The following is a 17447-nucleotide window of genomic DNA, read 5'->3' as shown; positions in this document are numbered from 1 at the left end:
CTTCCTGCCCTCCAAAAGCCTTGAAACCTGGAACACTTCCATAAATTCAAAGCCTAGCATTGGTGCGGAAAGTTAGGAGGGAAAATGTCGCCATTGAGAGGGGAGCATAACCTCAGAAAAGTTCAAATGTGCAAGGGGGCACGTGGGCTCCCAGACCCTCTCTCTGTCGCAATGCTTTGCTCGTTGGCCGTTACCCGCATGCTTGTTCAAAATCACAAAACAGGATTCAATAGCAAAGGGCCGTTTAATTTATTTATTACATTTAACACACATTTTTGCCATCCATCCTGCTTTCGAATTAGGATTTTTGGGTGGTAATGTCTGTTGCAGTTAAGAGAAATACACTAAGAATATAAAATATCAACAGAGTTTTAACAATTAAATCTTAGTATAAAGAGTAGCAGTCCTCTTCCTTGCACGCAATGAAAGCAAAAAACAGCCAGACACACAGGATTGATTTCTTTCACTTGACACAATCTAAACGAGCTTCAGACCACTTAACATATAGTCATTTCTCCAATAACTAACAATGGGCACGTACAGTACCTTACTGGATAATCAGACGACCATTTTAAGGGGCAAACCATCTACACAACTAAAAGAGCAGACAGTTGCATTCTACAAAATGGAAAATAAATCACGTATTTCGCCTTTGAACTGCAAGGGTTGTGTTCTTGCCGGATGTGCTCAATGCCTTGCCTCTGCCAAAGGGTCCAAGTGGTAGACCGGCATGGGTTATACAGATCACAAGGCAAAGCAGGGAATCCCGATGGAAAGGATGCTGGGAAACTCACCTGCACCCAAGAAACAGCTCTTATTAACCCCAGTAGGATGGATTGCTGCGCCACAGGTTCACAATTCTCTGCCAATCTTTTCAATTTCGTAATCTGGTGGCAAAGTACTTGCAGGCCTCATGACGCGGGATGCATCAGATGTCCTGTTATGGGTACATCTAAAGCCCCCAAATGTGCTAGTCCTTCCTTAGCGAGCCAGTGACCAGCTCCTCATTGTAGAAAAAGGCTGTTCCTCTTTTCGGTTTGCCGGCTAGACAGAGGAACAGCTCTGCGCGGTACTCCAATGTTACCAATGGATTTAAACTGTGAATTCATGTGTGCACAAGTAGAAAATCACATTGTTCTATAATCTTTTGTTGGGGGCATTTCAGGAGAGGAAATATAAATATTTATATATAAGTACACATAGAAAATCATCACAATAACGTTCCTCTTCCAAGAACTTGTCCGCTGGCCTCAAATTGGCTGCTGGTTGCTAGGTGTTGCAACAGCTGAAGAATCTACGGAAAAAGACAGAGGGACAGATCAGAATCAGAAGCAACAGCAAATCCCAGAACAATTATTACACATACATTAAACACAACTCTTAAAAGGTAAGTGCTGCACAATTATCTCTGCTTTAAAGTCTTCCCTCTGTCAACTTCCTGGGGCTAATCATTAAATACCCTTTAAACCAGGGAGTGTTTTCAAAAATCACTTTTACACCCATTTGGTGCAGCTGTTGAGTGTTGGTGCCAGGGTTTAGTCACAGGTTTTTTCGTTAAGACACAAGCACAGTTTATAAGCAATGGATCCGTTTTCGCCATCAAATTGCCAAGGCTTTCCTTTCTCAAAATGTAGCATCCACTTAAAACAAAATGAGTGGGACTGGGACGAGTGCGGCCGTGTATGCCTCGAACATCACCCTGGGTTCAATTTCTAACACTTTAGTAACTCGGATGTTAAGCTTGTTTTGTTATTTGGGATTTTGTACAGTGCCCCCCACACCACTGCCCCAATGGCACCGATGACCTTTGGGTGACTTGTAGTTCTGTCTGGAAGTGTCATGGTGTGGGTGGACGAGTGCTGGAGAAGGGAACTCTCCGCCCGTCTCCCCAAGTGGAAGGGGTATATGCCCAGACATGGGTCCAGAGGCATTGCTACGGGGGAGGGGAGAGGGCGAGGGGGCTATAGCCACGGGTCTTTTTGGTTGTAGCTCCGGATAGAAGCTCAGGGGCTACAACCAAAAGGCTGGCTAGCACTGCATCCCGCCAGTCCCGACATTAGCTTAGCCCCTGATCTTTTCCAGACCTAACACCCCTGCATGGATCCCTTGCTCACTGTGCCTAGGGAAAAAAGCTGTTCCTAACGGATGCCTTTCAACAAGGCTGAAACATGGCATGGCTTACTTGTATGCCTGCTCAAAGGGGGTGTGGCATAGCAGTTCATGCTTGTCTGCTCTAGCTGGTGACAGGACCAAGACTGATTTGCATGTGGGTGAATCTCTTCCGCAGTAGTACAGACTGGGCTAAAATACAATGAAAGGGGTGCAGCCAGTAGCAATGCCAGTGATTGGTATTAAGTCATACCTTTTTATCAATCGCTTTCTGGTGTATCCGGGAAGTTGGGAAGTCATGGCAGGTGGGGTGGGTACCTATAGACCGCCCCCCCCAGTCCCAACAGCCCGCGTGTATTGAGCTTATTCATGAGCATCAGAGAATTTTCATCTATGCTATCCAGCAGGTGGGTCTTGTGTCCACTGGCCCACTTCATTTTCTTTCTGTGGGAGGATCATGGTGTATGTTCAGGAAGCTAAAGGCTCTTCCCATCACCTACCTGTCCAAGTTAAGAGCAGATTTGTTTTGGTCAAGCCACTAAGCCGCCCTGTTCTCCCATCTAAATGGGTCTGATATTGTAGGGTATTGGAGTGCTCGGTGGAGGGTTAGTTACATTTTGGACCGGCCCAAACCCCGATCAGTCGGGAATTCTTGGTAGTTATTTCAGATTGATGTTGTCAAGCATGCGGACGGAGTGCATAACTGCCTGTCCTGGAGTATGGAATGGTCAAGTATTGGAGGTCTGGCACATATAGGAGCTTCATATAAAACAGGTAGTGGTACCAGAATCAAGAGAGCAACTGAAGGATAAGGCAAGAGGTATCACATTAAATCAACAAATTCTTTTTATTATAAATTGAAGTAAACAAGTCATTTTATACATCTTTAATTAATTCATTTTTATAAAAAGCATCCTAAATCACATACATTCATACATTCATTCAGCTAAAACAACTCTAAATATAATGCATTTGGGTTATCTTAAGGAAATGTGAGACAATGCAACAACAATCCCAAAAGTGAACAAAAACGGATTATTTCGTTCATTCGAAAAGACAATTAATATGGTCTAAAACATTCGATTTGTATTTTTACGGATATAATTCCTATGTAAAAGAGAATACAAATACATTTCCCGTATTAAATGGTTCACTCCAGACAGAAAATATCAACTATTAGTGCCCAGACTATTAGTGCCCATAAACATGAATCTTCTTAATTGAACAGGCTTCTTATTAAATAGTTTCGACTTGATTGGTAATCTAGGTCTTCATCAGGATAGGGATGAACCTAACAACACTTCTAGAAGAAAAAACAGGATAGAATAAAACAATTAAAATATAATAAAAATACACAAATACCTAAATACCTTCATTCTCTCAGTTCCTCTCTTTTAATAACAGTAGTCCAAATAAGGGGAGAGAACAAATGAAATCTCTCTACAACCCATTCAAAATTTGGCTAAATGAAGGGAGCATACTCCTATTCATTTTGGCTCTACTGCCAGAGGAGCCGTATAGAGTCCGCAGGCCTTACATGCCCTCTGGACCTCCATCTCCCTCCAAGCATAAAAGGAAGATGGAAACAGTTCACTACACTGGAAAAGAACAATCATTTTCCAAAAGTGGAACACTGATTTCGTGCCACTGTGTTTCACCCAATCTGACAATCCACTCCCTCCATGTCTGCATTTAGGTATTAACTATAATCATACCTGGAACCCATATAGAAAAAGGTTAGAAATGGTTGGATGGTCCTCAATCAACCAGCGTCTCTTCTGAATTCAAGGTACTAGGTCAAATAGTGGATCGCGTCATAACGCATACGTTCCTATATGCATAGACGATTTCTACAAAACAAAACAAAAGAAATGAGAATAAAATGCCCATATAGCCACTGGGTCAACCTCTGGCTTTAAATATATTAGGCTATGATGGAAAAGATGGCACGGCCTGTGCCGCGAAAAACTATTGCCAGAGTTACCTCAGTGTCGAACAGAAACGTTTCCTTGGCTTTGTTTATACAGATTATGCAGATTAAAAACACAATCTGTGTCTAGTTGTGATCACCAGGTTTGTCATCAATTTCATAAACCTCAGGCAATAGACTCACTCTTTCTCTGAAAGACAGATATAAGGAAATATGTCACTTTAAGTGCCTTTTCTATTAGAAGAAAGGCTATAGCTGTGCCCCAAAGGAAAGAATTAGAGATGAAAGAAAAGAGAAAAAGGAAAGAAAAAGGCCGTTATATGAGGACGAGACCGGATCTTCTTACCCCGTATGAATATCTTAAGCTCTTCAGGATATCATCCGTGTACACCGTTTTAGACAGACTGACGGCATCCCGCGGGTCATGTCGCCTTCAATACGACCGCTACTATTCCATATGCGTGGCTATTTTCCTAGCAGAGTCAAAATCAACCAAGTAATACTAATGTTACTTCGGAAAGCAATTCCATGCGTACCACCATGACCATGTCACGATGAAATAATCTCTGCTCGCAAAATGCTTACCTCGCACACACTAGACAGAACGGACGCCGCCCGCGGTGACTTCCGGCTAGTAGAGGAAACCAAGCGTAATACGCTAGTGCCCCTTATTTCGGAAGTCTCAACGACACAAACAAGGGACCAATGCCACAAGCCTAACTCAAATGACAAACAACGGACCAATGTCACGTATGCGGCCAGGAACTAGAGAAGAAAAGGGAAAGAATCAAAAGGTCAATTCCTCCCTCATTTAATCTGCATGTAACTACTGGTTACTTATGATTTTCCGCATTCTTGGTAAAAATGGCAAACAGAATGCAAAAATCAAAGAATAAAAAATATAAAGAATATATATATATGAGAGAATAAAAAACGAAAACGCCCAATGCGAAAAAATGCAGAATAACAAATGAATATTATAAAAATGGTAAGGAATATTAGGGAGGCGCATGTATCCTGTACCCTAACAGAAATGCGAATGAAAACAGAGGCATTTCACATTTTCGGGCAAAGCGGATGCTGGAATAGAAATATATATCCTATAGCCCATTCAAAGGGCTCCCGAAGCAGTTGGATGTATAAGAATCCGACACTTCCCATAGCCATTCACGACTTGTGGGGTCTAAAAAATAGAGAGATCGGGCACGAGGAAAACAGCGATGAAAAAGATGGAATAATGATGGATCTAACTCCATTCCTCCTGCTGGTTCAATCCTATAGTAAGACTATTAGTGTGGTATATCCACCACTGTTCCTTTTGCGTAAGGCGAGCCGCCACATTAGCCCTATCTGTGACAACTACTTTTTCTACCACCCACCATTGCAGATCTTCAAAGCTATGGTTGAGTTCCAGGAAGTGTGTGGTCAGAGGGGCATTGTGTTGCTTTGTTCTAATCTTAGAACGATGTTCCCCTATACGTAATTTAACTGCTCTAGTGGTCTTACCTATGTACGCCTTCTTACAGGGGCAAATTGGTACTGAGACACGTGGTGTGTTGTCTAAGTTTCCAGTCCCTCTCGTGAATGTTCACAATAGAGGTGACTGAGGTACTGGAACAATTACAACAGTTCCCACATGGAAAATGCCCAACAATTGGGGGCATACCCCAAGATGTCGTGATAGAAGTTTGGGTCTCTTGAAGAGGATTCCTATCTGCTTTAGATACCCAGTTTTTGATATTCTTGCCTTTCTTAAAGGCATAAATCGGTCTGGGTAAATTATGCATATTTAATTGAAGTAAATGCCAATGGCTAGAAATAATTTTCTTGATTTGGTTATGCTGGGTATTAAATGTAAGTGCACAAACTATTTGGTCATCCTTCAACTTTTTGTCTTCTTTTGTTTCTTTTTCCAAAAGGGTTTCTCTGTGCTGGTGGCGTGCTCGTTTTTTACAGCGTCTAAGGAGTTGTTTGGGGTATCCTCTTTCCAATAATCTCCCTTCAATAATGGAGGCTTGCTTGGTATAATCTTCTATTTTGGTACAATTCCTACGGGCTCTAAGGAACTGCCCGTAGGGGATATTAGATTTCAGAGACTGGGAGTGAAAACTCTGATGGTGCAGTATCGTATTCCTATCGGAATCTTTTCTGTTCAGGTCCACTGCCAATCTCCTATTGTCCACCTTTATCAACAAATCCAAGAACGCAATCTCTTGGTTACTAGTCTGGATCGTAAATTTCAAATTGGGATTTAAGTTATTAATCCAGTCGAAAAAGGCGTTATAATCCCCTCTCGAACAGTCCCAAATAATGAGAATATCGTCAATATACCTCTTATAGAGTTTCAGAGCCGATTTGAATGGATTGGATTCTGTGAGGATATTAGATTCTTCAAAGTCCCACATATATAGGGTGGCATAATTTGGGGCAGAGGCATGCAAAGGGGAGGAAGGAGAGGAAGACGAAGACAAAATATCTTTTTTCAATACCCTCCCTACTTTTACCCGCAAGGGTTTGCCCCTCAGGGGCAGATGCAGCCTTATCCACCCCCAGAACTTCCTTTTCCTCCACCTCAGACAGGCCCTCCTCCGTTGGGAAACTTTTTCGAGACAAGAAGGAGGGCGTACAGAAGATAAGCCCTCCTTCTGCTGTATATAATTTGTCGGATAAGATTCTAACAACCAACGAAGTTTCTATACTAGAAAAAGGTTTTTCTTTCATTCCAATGAAAGATCCCAGCAAAATGGAAGTAGAAGTTGAATTAAGGAGCCTGTTCCGCAAGATTAGGCTTAAAGACTTCTTTGGTAACATCCAGATTCCCCTTTTGGAACCTAGTCCCAATACACCTTTTAAACCTCCTTCCAAATTCACTCCGTCATTGAATATGATTTCAAAAGAAACAGCCACCTTTGAGAAAGCGGTGCTCAGAGATTTTCATGCTATTTATGAGAGCAAGGATAAGAATAAGCCGGCTAAAAAGCACTTCAATTTTACCAAACAAGATTGGGCAGTACTTAAGCAATTACAGTCAGATAGAACGATTGTGATAAAAAAAGCCGACAAGGGCGGAGGAGTCGTAGTCTGGGATGCCTTGAAATATGACCAAGAAGTTATGCGACAGCTTGAAAATAAAGAGGTCTATGTGAAACTACAAGGGGATCCCTCGCTTAAGATCTGGAAGGAAATTGAAACATTGGGTAAAGACGCATTGGAAAGAGGGATTATCACTCAAAAAGAATTTAATTTCCTATTACCCACTAACACTCGGACCCCCCTTATCTATATGTTACCTAAGATACATAAAAGCATGAGCGCGCCTCCAGGCCGACCCATTGTGTCCCTTAGCGGTTCCATTTTGGAACCTATCGGCCAATACTTAGACTTTTTCTTTAAACCTTTGGCAAAGATCACCCCTACTTATCTTTCGGACTCAACGGATGTCATAAGGATGGTAGAGTCCTTCCCTTTCAGTAAGGACAATGACATACTGATCACATTAGATGTTGAGTCATTGTACTCCAATATCCCACAAGGGGATTCCCTTGGGATCATGAAGAGATTTCTTCAAACCAGGACGGATATTCTCTCTGTGCCCAGTGAGTTTCTGGTAGAACTTTTGGAAATTGCCCTTACCAAGAATTTTTTCAGATTTAAAAACACATATTACATGCAAATAAAGGGGACTGCAATGGGGGCATCCTTTGCCCCAAATTATGCCACCCTATATATGTGGGACTTTGAAGAATCTAATATCCTCACAGAATCCAATCCATTCAAATCGGCTCTGAAACTCTATAAGAGGTATATTGACGATATTCTCATTATTTGGGACTGTTCGAGAGGGGATTATAACGCCTTTTTCGACTGGATTAATAACTTAAATCCCAATTTGAAATTTACGATCCAGACTAGTAACCAAGAGATTGCGTTCTTGGATTTGTTGATAAAGGCGGACGATAGGAGATTGGCAGTGGACCTGTACAGAAAAGATTCCGATAGGAATACGATACTGCACCATCAGAGTTTTCACTCCCAGTCTCTGAAATCTAATATCCCCTACGGGCAGTTCTTTAGAGCCCGTAGGAATTGTACCAAAATAGAAGATTATACCAAGCAAGCCTCCATTATTGAAGGGAGATTATTGGAAAGAGGATACCCCAAACAACTCCTTAGACGCTGTAAAAAACGAGCACGCCACCAGCACAGAGAAACCCTTTTGGAAAAAGAAACAAAAGAAGACAAAAAGTTGAAGGATGACCAAATAGTTTGTGCACTTACATTTAATACCCAGCCTAACCAAATCAAGAAAATTATTTCTAGCCATTGGCATTTACTTCAATTAAATATGCATAATTTACCCAGACCGATTTATGCCTTTAAGAAAGGCAAGAATATCAAAAACTGGGTATCTAAAGCAGATAGGAATCATCTTCAAGAGACCCAAACTTCTATCACGACATCTTGGGGTATGCCCCCAATTGTTGGGGATTTTCCATGTGGGAACTGTTGTAATTGTTCCAGTACCTCAGCCACCTCTATTGTGAACATTCACAGGCGGGACTGGAAACTTAAACACACCACGTGTCTCAGTACCAATGTTATTTACGTTATAATTTGCCCCTGTAAGAAGGCGTACATAGGTAAAACCACTAGAGCAGTTAAATTACGTATAGGGGAACATCGTTCTAAGATTAGAACAAAGCAACACAATGCCCCTCTGACCACACACTTCCTGGAACTCAACCATAGCTTTGAAGATCTGCAATGGTGGGTGGTAGAAAAAGTAGTTGTCACAGATAGGGCTAATGTGGTGGCTCGCCTTACGCAAAAGGAACAGTGGTGGATATACCACACTAATAGTCTTACTATAGGATTGAACCAGCAGGAGGAATGGAGTTAGATCCATCATTATTCCATCTTTTTCATCGCTGTTTTCCTCATGCCCGATCTCTCTATTTTTTAGACCCCACAAGTCGTGAATGGCTATGGGAAGTGTCGGATTCTTATACATACAACTGCTTCGGGAGCCCTTTGAATGGGCTATAGGATATATATTTCTATTCCAGTATCCGCTTTGCCCGAAAATGTGAAATGCCTCTGTTTTCATTCGCATTTCCGTTAGGGTACAGGATACATGCGCCTCCCTAATATTCCTTACCATTTTTATAATATTCATTTGTTCTTCTGCATTTTTTCGCATTGGGCGTTTTCGTTTTTTATTCTCTCATATATATATTCTTTATATTTTTTATTCTTCGATTTTCGCATTCTGTTTGCCATTTTTACCAAGAATGCGGAAAATAATAAGTAACCAGCAGTTACATGCAGATTAAATGAGGGAGGAATTGACCTTTTGATTCTTTCCCTTTTCTTCTCTAGTTCCTGGCCGCATACGTGACATTGGTCTGTTTGTGTCATTTGAGTTAGGCTTGTGGCATTGGTCCCTCGTTTGTGTCGTTGAGACTTCCGAAATAAAAGAGGCACTAGCGTATTACGCTTGGTTTCCTCTACCAGCCGGAAGTCATCGCGGGCGGCGTCCGTTCTGTCTAGTGTGTGCGAGGTAAGCATTTTGCGAGCAGAGATTATTTCATCGTGACATGGTCATGGTGGTACGCATGGAATTGCTTTCCGAAGTAACATTAGTATTACTTGGTTGATTTTGACTCTGCTAGGAAAATAGCTACGCATATGGAATAGTAACGGTCGTATTGAAGGCGACATGACCCGCGGGATGCCGTCAGTCTGTCTAAAACGGTGTACACGGATGATATCCTGAAGAGCTGAAGATATTCATACGAGGTAAGAAGATCCGGTCTCGTCCTCATATAACGGCCTTTTTCTTTCCTTTTTCTCTTTTCTTTCAACTCTAATTCTTTCCTTTGGGGCACAGCTATAGCCTTTCTTCTAATAGAAAAGGCACTTAAAGGGACATATTTCCTTATATCTGTCTTTCAGAGAAAGAGTGAGTCTATTGCCTGAGGTTTATGAAATTGATGACAAACCTGGTGATCACAACTAGAGACAGATTGTGTTTTTAATCTGCATAATCTGTGTAAACAAAGCCAAGGAAACGTTTCTGTTCGACACTGAGGTAACTCTGGCAATAGTTTTTCGCGGCACAGGCCGTGCCATCTTTTCCATCATAGCCTAATATATTTAAAGCCAGAGGTTGACCCAGTGGCTATATGGGCATTTTATTCTCATTTCTTTTGTTTTGTACAAATCGTCTATGCATATAGGAACGTATGCGTTATGACGCGATCCACTATTTGACCTAGTACCTTGAATTCAGAAGAGACGCTGGTTGATTGAGGACCATCCAACCATTTCTAACCTTTTTCTATATGGGTTCCAGGTATGATTCTAGTTAATACCTAAATGTAGACATGGAGGGAGTGGATTGTCAGATTGGGTGAAACACAGTGGCACGAAATCATAGTGTTCCACTTTTGGAAAAGGATTGTTCTTTTCCAGTGTAGTGAACTGCTTCCATCTTCCTTTTATGCTTGGAGGGAGATGGAGGTCCGGAGGGCATGTTAAGCCTGCGGACTCTATACGGCTCCTCTGGCAGTAGAGCCAAAATGAATAGGAGTATGCTCCCTTCATTTAGCCAAATTTTGAATGGGTTGTAGAGTGAGATTTCATTTATTCTCTACCCTCATTTGGACTACTGTTATTAAAAGAGAGCAACTGAGAGAATGAAGGTATTTAGGTATTTGTGTATTTTTATTATATTTTAATTGTTTTATTCTATCCTGTTTTTTCTTCTAGAAGTGTTGTTAGGTTCATCCCTATCCTGATAAAGACATAGATTACCAATCAAGTCGAAACTATTTAATAAGAAGCCTGTTCAATTAAGAAGATTCATGTTTATGGGCACTAATAGTCTGGGCACTAATAGTTGATATTTTCTGTCTGGAGAGAACCATTTAATACGGGAAATGTATTTGTATTCTCTTTTACATAGGAATTATATCCGTAAAAATACAAATCGAATGTTTTAGACAATATTAATTGTCTTTTCGAATGAACGAAATAATCAGTTTTTGTTCACTTTTGGGATTGTTGTTGCATTGTCTCACATTTCCTTAAGATAACCCAAATGCATTATTTTTAGAGTTGTTTTAGCTGAATGAATGTATGAATGTATGATTTAGGATGCTTTTTATAAAAATGAATTAAAGATGTATAAAATGACTTTTTTACTTCAATTTATAATAAAAAGAATTTGATGATTTAATGTGATATCTCTTGCCTTATCCTTCAGTTGCTCTCTTGATTCTGGTACCACTACCTGTTTTATATGTATTGCTTCACCTCCAGGTGCCAGATGTGGGAGGTTCCCACAATTTTTTTCGGTTTACATATAGGAGCTTCACCAACTCATACCTGCAGGAGGGTCTTGCATACCTTCTGAGACCCTTCCCATCTTTAGCAAATCATGTATATTAAGCAACATGCCGGTGTCAAACAAAAACTATAAAACGGTGACCTTGTCACACAATAGCTTTTGTTGTGCGAGTCCTGAAAGCACATTTGGAAAACCCAGACAAATTAATTTAGTCTAACACTGGTTTGCATTATGAGAACCGTGGTCTTCCTTTTTATTACGTTTTAATTGTTTTATGGTGTTTGGTTGGGGAAACAAACCCTTCACACTCATACAGACGTCAAAATTATATTTTAAAAAAGCATGACATTAAATCACATTGAAAAAACACAAACAAAATATCGATTTACCATCAAATCAATTTACAGTTTATAAATGGAAATGTCATCATAAATTCATTGATAACAATCAAAAACGAAACAGTCATTGCATTTGTTTAATAGTTTATATAAATAATTTAAGATTGCTTATAAAATACTCCATTTAAAAATCTAATAGTGGCTAATGCTGATCTGGTAAGAGCCCTCTAGAGCCAGCAATCCTTTGGAGTCAGGCTTTCATATAGTCCCTGGAAACGCTCAAAATGTAGTTGTTGCAAGGAAGTTAGACCCGTACAATTTAACACGTCCCAAGGTTTCAATAGAGTACACAGTTACAACATCTACAGTTGTTAAGATTTCTCTAAATTTTTAGTCTCGCACCCTGAACTTCCTGTTTCAATCCAATCGTTTAACCATACTTTCCGTTTTACTTCCGCTGGATTTGAAACTAATAATTCAGCTGAAGTTCCCCTCTGTCGCGTTACACCGAGACACGCGTTTCTCCAATTAGCCAGATATTTGCCTTTTTTATTTAGATGGTTTTGCATAACTTCGAATGCATCATTTCCCTTTGATATCACACATTTTCGATATAATGACCATCTTCCAGGCATTTTTAAAATGCCTTTGTTGCACAACCTTCCTTCCTCCCTCCCTCCCTCCCTCTACCCACCACTTGCCAAAATCAGGTCAATGGACCAAAACATACACATTCACACAGCACCCATCACCATACACTCACTCATAACACAAGCATACACGCATCCATACATATATTTGAATACAAAATAAATTAACATAAACGTACCTTCTGCAGGGGCCTGCGCATGGGTGCTGAAAAGCCCTGCTCCAGGCTGCTCTGTCCGAATTTGTGAGGAGGCGCAGGAGCTCCCCCTTGCACATACAGACATGCAGTGCCACAGCCAGCATTTCCAATGAGCTATGCAAGGCTGGCGAAGCAAAACACCCCCAGCCTTGCATGGTTTAGTGAACATGTGCAGCTGGGGAACTGAACTGTCAAAGGGAAACAGTGTTTGATAGTTCAGCCAGCCCAGGAGCACTCCTTCAGCTGGAAAAAGCAGCTGAGGGAGTGCTCAGTGTTTCACTGGTTTGGCTTCCTCGGCTCCTCCAGAATAGGTAAGGGGGCCACTGGGTGCTTACATTTAAACAAAAAACACCCCCTTGTTTTACTATTCAAACAGTCTGTGACTAAAGGAATGAATATCCATTTGCAAGTGTGGGACACTTTTTCCAATGGTGCCCGAGACAGTTGTATGCTCCAGTCCCACCATGTGCGCCACATTTCATGCTGGGCTCTCGCGCCACCCCAGGGGGGAAGCACACCCACAGTTTGAAGACCTCTGCTCTAGTCTGTTCCTCATGACATCTGGAATGTTAAAAAATTTCAGCGCCATAAATTATCAACGGCACCATTTTTAACTGGTACAATTTTGGAATTATTAGTATTGAGAATTTGCCAAACTTCACATTTAGAGCGCACGCCTGGGATGCTTAAGCGTTAACTTTTTGCTCCAAACAATGATAGTATTTGGACTAGCAGTTCCTGAAAGGCAAAACCCCAAATAAGTAAAGGTGTTCACTCTTTCTAGCAAATCCACATTTCTTCCTTTCAGGAGGGGGAAACAAAGCTAGTCACGCTTTTTTTGCTGAACATATTGAAGGAGGTATACATGTCTTAGGCTGGTCTATACAGTGTCCGCCAGGTGATGCCCACCAGGGATTGTTGCAGTACTAGGCGGAGAATATTGGATCCGTCAACTAAATAGCTACGCAATTTGGATTAGAAAGTGTAAAAACGTCACAGGAGCTGTGAGGCAGGAAGGAACGTTATCAAACCGTTCTTCCAAGTTTCCCATTTTAGAAAGTAGCAGCCAGTCGGCTAAAGAGATAGGGCCCTGATCAAACTACAACAAAAATGACCTTTAACAAACGGTTTTGCGCGACTGTATATTGTGATTGGTCCCGAGGATAGGGTCAGAGATTAACACTGGTCTGCAGTGCCATTTATAATCTCCAAACTCCACCGGATATGCACCGAGGGACGGACAGCCTTCACGCAGAATGACCCTACAGGAAGTGCAAGAAGGGCTAACCAAGAACAACATCACATGATCCCACGTGCCCTGGCAGTTTAACTAAGTGTCGGTTTGAGAAAACTGCAACGTGTGTGTCACCCTGGCCGGGTTAACCGCAACCGTGTCTTTGCTGTTCAAATAGATGTGTTTGCAGGTTGTTGTACTCTCTATGTCCCACCATATGTAAAGCTGGTTCGTGTGCTCCTCTTCTACCTTTAAGTGGGCCGGGGCCTTTCCAAAAGGTGGGGCTGAGCCGGGACGGACCGTACGCAAAGCTTTATAAAAGATGGCTTGAATTGTGCAATATCCTGCTTCTGTGAAGGAGCGCCTTTGAGAACGCTACTATTGTGAACCATTTTTCAACTTCCTGCACTCCGAGCCAGGCAGGCTCTTGCTGACTCCCCAACCGCTTCCTGGAGGAGGCGGAGCTTGTGGGATCCACGTGTGCTGTCACGTGACTTCTGCCGTCCATAAGACTGCGCTCGAGTCGCCTGAGCGCGACATATCCTGCTTTTGTGAAGGAGCGCCGTTGAGAACAGTACTATTGTGAACCATTTTTCAACTTCCTGACTCCGAGCCAGGCAGGCTCTTGCTGACTCCCCAACCGCTTCCTGGAGGAGGCGGAGCTTGTGGGATCCACGTGTGCTGTCACGTGACTGCTGCCGTCCATAAGACTGCGCTCGAGTCGCCTGAGCGCGACATATCCTGCTTCTGTGAAGGAACGCCTTTGAGAACGCTATTGTGAACCATTTTTCAACTTCCTGCACTCTGAGCCAGGCAGGCTCTTGCTGACTCCCCAACCGCTTCCTGGAGGAGACGGAGCTTGTGGGATTCACGTGTGCTGTCACGTGACTGCTGCCGTCCATAAGACTGTGCTCCAGTCACCCTCGCAGCGTTAAGCCCGGCGGGGACAAGCCCATAGGCTGTTAAGCGGCTGTTAGGCGTGGTTTGTACGTAGCCCTTCAACTGGATTGTAAAGAGTTGCAAGTAGGCTCTACCAGGCAGCAGAGGGGCCTAGGTGAGGAGACAAGGACTTGCGCGGGGACCAAAAAACTACGCAACTTCTTAACAAAAAATACACTCACTCAGTGATAATCCCCCACAATGGACGCATCTGCTTCGCACATCCCGAAAAAAAAAGTCCTTTGGGCAGAGTGCTGAGAAACAGATTCGTGCAAGTGCAAAACCGAAAAGAAATGCTCAAAAACTCAAAACCAAACTTGAAGGGCAGCATGGAGAACGACGACAAGATCCACCTTAGCCCTTGCCTACCAGTACTGAAAACAACACTCACTGTCTCGGCACAACTGTGCCCCACTCATTCCGAGTGGACGCCTGGCCTTGTGGGGGACAATACTACAAGTTCGGAGGACATGGAGGAGGAAGGAGAGGAGAGCTACGAGGTTTCCAGCGGGGAAGATGTCTCCGCCTCTCCATCAAAGCCTTGGACATCCGACTCACCATCGCCTCAAACCCCCTCCAGGGCCCTGAAACAAACAACTGTAACAGTGCCCTCATCCTCAATTGCAGATGGAAGCTTACCTGTAGATTCTTCTCCGCCGCAACGGCTGCCATCGGCCGAGGTGTTGGCGGAAGAGCTCCTTACCACTCAAATCTCCCCACCGCTGCTCGCTCCTGGCCTGCAAGCCGCCGTTGCGGCGAGTGAGGTGGGACCAAACGGTGTCGAAGGACGCCGCGGAGCCGACCTCAGCTTGCGGGTCAAAGACACCTCAGGGGAGGGGGGACTTGGTACTATTCCGTGCATTTGCCCACAAGCTGTGGCCGGGGCAGACGAACTCAGGAACCAGAATCTAGACCCGTTTATGGCACCGGAATCGAGGGAAAAGGTGCCACGCCATGACCAACTGGCAGAGCTTTGCCCTGCTCTGACGGGAAACCCATCACAGAAGCACAGTACCTTAACAGAGGTGCCTTCTGCTGGCGCAGAAGACTCACCACAGTCCTTTCAAAATAACACACCGAATCTGGACGGAGAAATAATCTGTAGCCCATTGAACGCTTCTACAAATAATTTAATTCGACAAAAAAGAGATATAGCCCTCGCACTGTTAAAAAAAAAGAGCATTAACAAAAAAAGACTCAAGGAACAGGGAGAGCTCCTGAATCAAGACCGTCAACATCACAGAAAAGGGCCTAGAGCCATAGTACAAAAGGGTGATTCTGGTAAGCCATTTTTGCAAAACCCGTTGACGGCTCACTCACTGAAAGACTTTCTTTAAGCAAGCAAAAAGGAAATTGGATTCTGAGATCGAACTCTCAGATGCCGAAATATTAGATGCCACATCCGAAACTCCCTTAATCCCCTCAGTCTTAAAACAAGGGGAAAATACATCGGGACTATCTCTAGCCCTCGCAGAGCCCACCATCTGTGCTCAGGACCTTAACCCTGTACCTGAAACTCCAGCTCCTAGGAAGGAGAGGAACAACACCCAAAATCCATCGTTCTGAGGTACTCCCCTCCCTCAAACCAACCTGCTTGATGACGACGTTCCATTGTTCTGCCCAGATAAGCCAGGACTTGGAAATTAGCTACTTACTCCGTCAATCAACGTCTCAATTACAAATGGACGTAACCAGAGAAGTCCGCACTTATCAACCCAGGCCCAACCAGTTTCGGCCCAGTTGGAGCAAAGAACAAACAGTGACTCCCCACTCAGAAGACCTCTATCCCAAAGTGGCCTCCAATATAACATCTCAACCCCACTCAGGAATGAGAGACCTACCAATTTCGGGACAGTGAACAAAGAGACTCCATCAAAAAAACCAGATCTTGTCACTATTATGCCAGCAATTACGGTGGGTTTGGCCCCCTTTGTTAAGCTATACGAGTCAATCCACGACTCAATGAAAGACTTGCTAACTATAACTAACAGCCGCAATAAACACCAAAGTGATCTTTCTTGAGGGCTTCATCACAGCGCTAATCCAACAAAACGTCGAGAAAGAAAAACAACAGGATGCCAAATTCACCCATCTTCAAAATTTAATTGAAGCCAATTTCAGTGTCTGCTCCTCACAAGAAGCACTCCCGACGGCCCAAAAGAAATCAAGATCGCCGTCAATCGCAAAGGAGCGAAAAACAGTCAATGTAAACACCTTTTCCTCCAAGGCGATCCAACGTCCTGACTCAAAACGCCAACATGGGGGAAAAAAAACAAAACCAACTTAAAGTAGCGACAATTTTTAACATTGCAAAGCCAACTCTGCTAATTCTAAACAAAACAGCACCTATACCTAAAACGTCCAAGGCGTCCGAAGGTCTAATTGACCAAAACCTACCAAGGGAACAAGAAATAATTGAACTGGACAATTCTATTGCATCTCTAGCTGATTCATCTGGAAACTTATCACTCTTGGATTTAACAACTCACATGGATCCTGAAGAAGCTCACGACCCACAAGATGATACCAGCCTAAACCAAGATTTGCCAACCAATACGCCAAGTGTCACCGCTGTCCAGGAGAAGCCAAAAGAATTTCCTACAGTTATGCCTACACCTGAATCTCAGTGCCTCGAGGCTAATTTCTGTGAAGAATTAGCCAAAGCTCCTGTGGACCCGCGAAAGAAAGTTCGCCAAAAC

At 43.0% G+C, this 17447-nt stretch overlaps 1 protein-coding gene across 4 annotated transcripts in view; it reads right to left on the bottom strand.

The window, feature by feature from the left end:
- Positions 1-225: 225 nt before the first annotated feature.
- The window catches only part of TNIP1 (TNFAIP3 interacting protein 1), a 435211-nt gene continuing 417989 nt past the window's right edge, over positions 226-17447 (bottom strand). For all 4 annotated transcript variants that reach the window (XM_069654025.1, XM_069654021.1, XM_069654022.1 and 1 more), the window contains one exon: positions 226-1294. In XM_069654025.1, the coding sequence (XP_069510126.1) occupies positions 1251-1294 (44 nt within the window). In that variant the 3' untranslated portion in view covers positions 226-1250. The remainder of the gene's footprint in view (positions 1295-17447) is intronic.

This window comes from Ambystoma mexicanum, chromosome 3q (assembly GCF_040938575.1).
Source record: "Ambystoma mexicanum isolate Mex_15411 chromosome 3q, UKY_AmexF1_1, whole genome shotgun sequence".
In the NCBI taxonomy this organism is placed as follows: Eukaryota; Metazoa; Chordata; class Amphibia; order Caudata; family Ambystomatidae; genus Ambystoma; species Ambystoma mexicanum.
Note: the sequence above shows the minus strand (reverse complement) of the source record. Positions and strands in the feature narration are given on the sequence as shown.